The sequence below is a fragment of the Cebus imitator genome, unplaced genomic scaffold, assembly GCF_001604975.1.
Source record: "Cebus imitator isolate Cc_AM_T3 unplaced genomic scaffold, Cebus_imitator-1.0 Scaffold58, whole genome shotgun sequence".
In the NCBI taxonomy this organism is placed as follows: domain Eukaryota; kingdom Metazoa; phylum Chordata; class Mammalia; order Primates; family Cebidae; genus Cebus; species Cebus imitator.
The window spans coordinates 271,458-279,715 of NW_016107373.1; the positions used below are offsets into that span (position 1 = coordinate 271,458).

General features: G+C 51.6%; 1 protein-coding gene across 1 annotated transcript in view; it reads left to right on the forward strand.

The window, feature by feature from the left end:
• The first annotated feature begins 2,642 nt into the window (after window positions 1-2,642).
• The window catches only part of RAPSN (receptor associated protein of the synapse), a 12,488-nt gene continuing 6,872 nt past the window's right edge, over window positions 2,643-8,258 (forward strand). The window contains exons 1-2 of the mRNA XM_017529205.2: window positions 2,643-3,600; window positions 4,209-4,547. Coding sequence (XP_017384694.1) covers window positions 3,409-3,600; window positions 4,209-4,547 — 531 coding nt within the window. The 5' untranslated portion in view covers window positions 2,643-3,408. The remainder of the gene's footprint in view (window positions 3,601-4,208; window positions 4,548-8,258) is intronic.

Consider the following 8,258-nt stretch of genomic DNA (forward strand, 5'->3'; position numbering starts at 1 on the left):
CACCTGAGGTCAGGAGTTCAAGACCAGCCTGACCAACATGGTGAAACCCTGTCTCTACTACAAATACAAAAATTAGCCGGGCATAGTGAGGGGCACCTATAATCCCAGCTATTCGGTAGGCTGAAATGCCAACTACTCAGGGGGCTGAGGCAAGAAAATCTGGGAGGCAGAAGTTGCAGTGAGCCGAGATCACACCATTACACTCAAGCCTGGGCAACAGAGTGAGAGTCCATCTCAAAAAAAAAAAAATCCTTGTACGTGAATTTTTTATTTTTTTGTGACAAGGTCTCATGCTGTCATCCAGGCTGGAGTGTAGTGTTGTGATGGTGGCTCACTGCAGTTTGACCTCCCAGGCTCAAGTGATTCTCCTGCCTCAGTCTCCTGAGTAGCTGTGACCACAGCTGCATACCACCACACCCAGCTAATTTTTTTTGTATTGTTTGTAGAGACAGGGTCTCACTAGTCTCACTATGTTTCCCGGGCTTGTCTGCAACTCCTGGGCTCAAGCAATCTGCCTGCTTCAGCCTCCCAGTGTGTGGGATTACAGGCGTAGGTCACTGTGCCTGGCCCAACTTGTACATGAATTTTTATAGCATTATTCATTCATAATAGCCAAAAATGAAACAACCCAAATGCCCATCAACTGATGAACCAACAAAATGGGATATATCTAGACAATAAGTATTAACCAACCGCAAGAAGTAATGTAAAGTTCTTTTTCTTTTTTTTTTTTTTATGATGGAGTTTCATCTCGTTGGCCAGGCTGGAGTGCAGTGTTGAGATCTTGGCTCACCACACCCTCCGCCTCCTAGGTTCACGGGATTCCTCTACTTCAGCCTCCCGAGTATCTGGGATTGTAGGCATGCACCACCATGCCTAGCTAATTTTTTGTGTCTTTAGTAGTGATGGGGTTTCTCCATGTTGGTCAGGCTGGTCTTGAACTCCCAACCTTAGTTGATCAACTTGCCTTGGCCTCCCAAAGTGCTGGGATTACAGGTATGAGCCACCACGCCCAGCCTGAAGTTTTGATATGGTTGAAAACATAGATGAATCTTGAAAACATTATGCTAAGTTTAAAAAGCCAGTCACAGATGACCACATATTGTATGATTCCATTCCTGTGAAGGGTCCACAACAGACAGGTCCATAGACACTGGGTGGCTTAAACATCGGAAATTTGTTTTCTCACAGTTCTGGAGGCTAAGTCCAAGATCAAGGAGTTGGCAGAGTTGGTTTCATTCTGAGGCCTTACTCCTGGGCTTGTAGATAGCAGTATTCTCCTTATGTCTTCACGTGCTCTGCTTCTATGTGACTGTGTCCTTTTTAAAAATTTATTGTGGCTGGGCGCAGTGGCTCATGCCTGTAATCCCAACACTTTTGGAGGCCAAGGTGGGCAGATCATGAGGTCAAGAGATTGAGACCATTCTGGCCAACATGGTGAAACCCCGTCTCTACTAAAAATACAAAAACTAGCTGGGCATGGTGCCGCATGCCTGCAGTCCCAGCTGCTCAGGAGGCTGAGGCAGGAGAATCGCTTGAACCCGGGAGGTGGAGGTGGCAGTGAGCCAAGATCGCGCCACTGCACTCTAGCCTAGACGACAGAGCAGACTCTACCTTAAAAAATTTTTTTTTCATGGGCAGGCATGGTGGCTCACACCTGTAATCCAAGCACTTTGGGAGACCAAGGCAGGTGGGTCACCTGAGGTCAAGAGTTCGAAACCAGCCTGACAAACATGGTGAAACCCTGTCTCTACTATATATAAAAAATTAGCCAGACGTAGTGGATGCCTGTGATCCCAGTTACTTGAGAGACTGAGGCAGGAGAATCGCTTGAACCCGGAGGTGGAGGTAGCAGTGAGCTGAGATTGTGCCATTGAACTCCAGCCTGGGCAACGAGCAAAACTCCATCTCAAAAATAAAATAACGTAATTTTTTAAAATAAAAATTTATCATTTATTTGTTTTTGAGACAGGATCTTTCTCTGTTGCTCAGGCTGGATTACAGTGGCGCAGTCACGATTCACTACAACCTCCACCTCCAGGAGTTCAAGACCAGCCTGGGCAACATGGTGAAACCCATCTCTACAAAAAATTAGCCAGATGGGGTGATGCACACCTGTGGTCTCAGCTACCCAGGAGACTGAGGTGGGAGGATCCCTTGAGCCTAGAAGGTAAAGGTTGCTGTTCTCTTAGACTGTACCACTGCACTTACCACTGTACCCACCAGCCTGGGTGACAGATTGAGACCCTGTTTCAAAAAAATGTGGGGCGACACCAGTCTTACTGGATGAGATACCATATGATTTCATTTTACCTCAATTACCCCTTTAAAGACCCTTCTCCAAATACAATCACATTTTGAGATTTTGAGAGTTAGGACTTTAACATATGCGTTTGGTTGGGGGGACATGATTCAGCCATACCAACATGGGGAATGGAGTGGTGTAGCTGCCAATGGCTATGTGTCTCCTTTCTGGGTGATTCAAATGTTCTGGAATTAATGTGCATCTTTGTGAATATACTAAAAAACCACTGAATTGCCCAGCCAGAAAGGATGAACTTTGCCCTGAGGCAGGAAGAAGGCTGGAATGCAGAGAGAGAAGCCAGTCGGGATGAGCTGGCCTGCTTGGCAGGGGTGAGGGTGGGGGGCCATACCACATAAGATGTTGCCCTTCTCCACACTACCTGGTGTTAAAGCTCATTATGGGGACCCTTTCAAACTGGGGTTGGGATTGGAATTGAGACCCGTAACTGAAATTTCAAGGGCTGGGCTCTGGCCCTGGCGGGCATCTGACATAAAGCAAGATAGCCCAGGGCAGCACATACGGGCTGTCCTAAGTCCTTGTCAACGCATTAGTCACTGAGTTCTCATCACAGTCCAGTGATGAGATCCAGCCGGGCTGAGCGCTCACCCGGCTTCTCCAGACCTTCAGGTCCACCCTCGCCCTGCTTCTCCCGAGCACCTCTGGCCCCTGGCCTGTCCATTGCTGGAGCTGTCCCCTTGGCGAGGCTCCTGGGAGGCCCATGCTGCCATGGCAGTCAGGGCCAGCGTCGGAGGTTTGGAACGGATGCGAAACGGGGTGCCCAGGTGGCAAGATGCCTCTGTGCTCAGGGAAGCCACCTCCCAGCTTGCGGGTGGGTGCAGCAGAGGCCTGCGTGACCTTGCTGCTGACATTCCTCAGAGGCCACGTGGCCCCAACTGGCAGGGACAGCTGCAGACAGGGGCTGAACCAGCTTTGTTCCCAGGGTGGCGCCTGCTCTCCCTCCAGGCCCTGCTCTGGCTTCCACCCCATACTGCTTTTGTTCCTGGGTTCAGGGGGCAGCCGGCACTGTGAGTCCTGCGCCATGAGTGCCTAGAGGCACAGAGCCACCAGGGGTCACCCCACGTGGGGCACAGGGCTTGGGGAGGATGGGGCAGGACCAGACCAAGCAGCAGATTGAGAAGGGGCTCCAGCTGTACCAGTCCAACCAGACAGAGAAGGCACTGGAGGTGTGGATGAAGGTGCTGGAGAAGAGCTCGGACCTCATGGGGCGCTTCCGCGTGCTGGGCTGCCTGGTCACGGCCCACTCGGAGATGGGCCGCTACAAGGAGATGCTGAAGGTGGGTGTACCTGATCCAGAGGCGTGAGGGTCAGGCTGAGGCTCCATTCCTCCCGGGCTCCCCAGTCCCCTCTTGGCCTCCTCAGGCTCCTGTGTGTCCCACATGCTGGCCGCTGGGGCCCAAGGCTCTGAATCTACCTACATCTAAGGCCCTGGGTGTTAGATACTGAGTCTCAGCATCAGATTCAGGCCTGTGGCCTTGAACTGCAGCCCAAGACTCCGAGACTGAGGTTTTCCAGCCTCGGGGTCCAGGGTTCGTGGGTCTCAAGCCCAGTGTAGATTTCAGCCCTCCTGCCTGGTGTTCTGTATCTGAGCCTGGTGGGGGTGTGGACTCGACGGTTGAGGCTGGGGGTAGGTGGGTGGTGGAGACTCCAGATCTGAGGCTTGGGGTAGAAGGTGAAGGCTACGAGCCTGAGCTTGGGAGGTGAGGCCGGGATGTGGGGAAGATAGCTGAGGCTGGCGGGTGGAAGCTCTGGGTCTGAAGCTTTGGGCGATGCTGCTTTGGGTGTGATGCTGCTTTGGGTGTGAGGCTGGGGGGCGGGGGCGGAGCCTCCAGTCCAAGGCTCAGAGTCCAGGCTGAGCGCCACCTGCCCACCGCGTGGTGCGCAGTTCGCTGTGGTCCAGATCGACACGGCCCGGGAGCTGGAGGATGCCGACTTCCTCCTGGAGAGCTACCTGAACCTGGCGCGCAGCAACGAGAAGCTGTGCGAGTTTCACAAGACTATCTCCTACTGCAAGACCTGCCTCGGGCTGCCTGGCACCAGGGCAGGTGCCCAGCTCGGAGGCCAGGTCAGCCTGAGCATGGGCAATGCCTTCCTGGGCCTCAGCGTCTTCCAGAAGGCCCTGGAGAGCTTCGAGAAGGCCCTGCGCTACGCCCACAACAACGACGACGCCATGCTGGAGTGCCGCGTGTGCTGCAGCCTGGGAAGCTTCTACGCCCAGGTCAAGGTGGGCCTGTGCCCCGGGGGGACGGCGGCGGAGGGCTTTGGAGGTCCCCTCTCATGAGGCACACACCCTGTGGTACTATCTCATTCAGCCTTTCTTTTAGGGAGGGATGAAGCCGGTGAGAATCAGAGAGGGGCAAGGCTCATCCAGGAAGGTAACAACTTGGCCAGGAAACCAGCAAGGGCAGAGCCAGGATTCAAACCTTAATCTGTCTGACTTCCTGGAGGAATCATGGGAGGCTCCTGTGTGAGGACAGGCCAGCAGCCTCCCCTGCATGCTGTGTGGTCTTGGGCAAGCCACCTCTCCTCTCTGAACCTTGAGAAAGATATCTGTAAAATAAAGGAGAACAGGACTCACCTTACAGTGGGGTTGTATGGATTCAGCTACCAAATATTTACTGAGCATCTACTATATCCCAAGACTGTTGGCCCAGTCTTGGGCCAACAGTGAGAAAAACAGCCAAGTTCCCATCCTCACGAGGGTTGCATTCTAGTTGGGGAAGAAAGACAATCAACATAGTCAGGAAGTCGAGTGGCTAGGAGAAAGCAAAGCAGGGCAAGGGGCTGGCAGCACAGGGCACGGGGGCGTCATAATTTAACATGGTGGTCGGAGGGCCTCACGGATGTGATGTTTGATGGCTTAAAGATGAGAAGTTGTGTCATGCAGAAATCTGGTGAGAGAACATTCTAGGCAAAAATGAGGGAACCCCTAAAGCCAAGCTGGACCCTGGGGGAGCACACCTGGAATGTTCCAGGAAGGACAGAGGCCAGCATGGCCGCCAGGTGTGCCTCAGGTGTGTACATAGGTAGAGAGGTGAGAGGCGGAAGAACAGCTATGAAGGAACTGACAGGGTCAGTGATTGGAGGTTCTGACCCTCGGTATTTTTTTTTTTTTGAGACAGAGTCTCGCTGTGTCGCCAGGCGCCAGGCTGGAGTGCAGTGGCTCAATCTTGGCTCACTGCAACCTCCCCGCCTCCCGGGTTCAATCAATTCTCCCGCCTCAGCCTCCTGAGTAGCTGGGACTACAGGCGTGTACCACCATGCCCAGATAATTTTTATATTTTAGTAGAGACAGGGTTTCATTATGTTGGCCAGGATGGTCTCGAGCTCTTGACCTCGTGATCTGCCCGCCTCGGCTTCCCAAAGTGCTGGGATTACAGGCATGAGCCACCGTGCAGGGCGACCCTGGGTATTTTTGTTGGGGGGCAGGGGCAGAGCTTTGCTCCTGTCACCCAGGTTGGAGTGCAGTGACACATCTCGGCTCACTGTAACCTCTGCCTCCTGGGTTCAAACGATTATCCTGCCTCAGCCTCCCGAATAGCTGGGATTACAGGTGCCCACCACCACACCCAGCTAATTTTTTTTTTTTTTTTTTTTTGAGACAGAGTTTTGCTCTTGTTACCCAGGCTGGAGTGCAATGGCGCGATCTTGGCTCACCGCAACCTCCGCCTCCTGGGTTCAGGCAATTCTCCTCCTCAGCCTCCTGAGTAGCTGGAATTACAGGCACGCGCCACCATGCCCAGCTAATTTTTTGTAGTTTTAGTAGAGACGGGGTTTCACCATGTTGACCAGGATGGTCTCGATCTCTTGACCTCGTGATCCACCCGCCTCGGCCTCCCAAAGTGCTGGGATTACAGGCGTGAGCCACCGCGCCCGGCCTAATTTTTATATTTTTAGTAGAAACACCATGGTGGCCAGGCTGATCTGAAACTCCTGACCTCAGCTGATCTACCTGCCTTGGCCTCCCAAAGTGCTGGGATTATAGTCATGAGCCACCGTGTCCGGCCTTATTTTATTTTATTTTTTTTTGAGACAGGGTCTTGCTCTGTCACCCAGTCTGGAGTGCAGTGGCTCAATCACAGGTCACTGTAACCTAGAACTCATGTATTCAATCGATTCTCCCTCCTCAGCCTCCTCAGTAGCTGGGACTGCAGGCACAATCTTCCACGTCGGGCTACTTTTTAAATTTTTTGTAGAGACAGCGGTCTTGCAATGTTGCCCAGGCTGATACTGAACTCCTGGACTCAAGCAATTCTCCCAACTCAGCTTCCCCAAGTGCCGGGATGACAGACATGAACCATTGCACCTCACCTCCATTTTCTATTTTTAGGTATTTTTAAAATTTAATTTTTTAACCTGTAAAACATTTATATGGCTTCAAATTTTATTTTTTATTTTTTATTTTATTTTATTTATTTATTTATTTATTTTTTGAGACAGAGTTTCACTCTTGTTACCCAGGCTGGAGTGCAATGGCGCGATCTTGGCTCACTGCAACCTCCGCCTCCTGGGTTCAGGCAATTCTCCTGCCTCAACCTCCTGAGTAGCTGGGATTACAGGCATGCGCCACCATGCCCAGCTAATGTTTTGTATTTTTAGTAGAGACGGGGTTTCACCATGTTGACCAGGATGGTCTCGATCTCTTGACCTTGTGATCCACCTGCCTCGGCCTCCCAAAGTGCTGGGATTACAGGCTTGAGCCACCGTGCCCGGCTGCTTCAAATTTTAAAATATATAATAAGGCATATAAGGGAAAGGTTTTTATTGAGGTTATTGACAGTTCTCTTTTGGTCATGCAGTTTCTCTGCTTATTAAATATTAAATGAAAGATCAAATAGATTTACCTTGAAAAAGAACAGTGAAATGGAGCTTTAGCTGAAGGGAAATGGGGTCAAGAGAAGATGGGTTAGTTTTCTTTTTTCTTTCCTTTTTTTTTTTTTTTGTGAGACAGGGTCTGCCTCTGTCACCCAGGCTCAGCTCACTGTCCTCCATTGCTGTGCTCAAGTGATCCTCCCACCTCAGCCTCTCGAGTAGCTGGGACTACAGGCGTGCACCACCATGCACAGCTAACTTTATCTCTGTAGAGACAGGGTCTCACTATGTTGCCAGGCTGATCTCCAGCGCCTGAGCTCAAGTGATCCTCCTGTCTCAGCCTCCCAAAGTGCTGGGATTCCAGGCGTGAGCCACCATACCCGGCCCAGTTTTTCTTTATTCAATGAGATGAGAAATGCCAGACGTGTTTGCACATGGATGGGAACGATTCAGTGGAAAGAGAGAACTTGATGATGCAGAGACTGCTTGTGGGGGGGGGGGGCTGGCATTTGATGGGAACAGGAGCCGTCCTCCACAGTGATGGGAAAAGCAAGCGTGGGAGCAGAGGTGCGGAGGTGGGAGATCTGGTGGAGACAGGAGGGGAAGGAGCTTCTCCCTGATTTTCTTCCTTTCCCTCATGGAGTGATGAGGTGAGGTCATCAGCTGACTGTGGCCAGGTAGAAAAGGCATTTGGAAGCTTGAGGAGAAAGTACGAGCAGAGTTGCATCGCCTCGCTGTCTGTCTGATGTTCTTTTGAGCCTGTTGTGCTGCCAATCTGCTGCTGAGCTTCAGTGAACACCTGCTTCCGGGTGCCAGCAGGCAAGCTCCAGTGAAGGGATCTGGTGTCTCCCCATCCCTGTGCGTCTCTGAAGCTGAGGAGCCCAGTTGGCATTGGGAGAAAAGAGAAGCCAACTGTATTTTCTTGCCTTTTCATCCATTCACTCAACAAATATTTCTTTTTTTTTTTTTTTTGAGACAGAGTTTTGCTCTTGTTACCCAGGCTGGAGTGCAATGGCGCGATCTCGGCTCACCGCAACCTCCACCTCCTGGATTCAGGCAATTCTCCTGCCTCAACCTCCTGAGTAGCTGGGATTACAGGCACGCGCCACCATGCCCAGCTAAT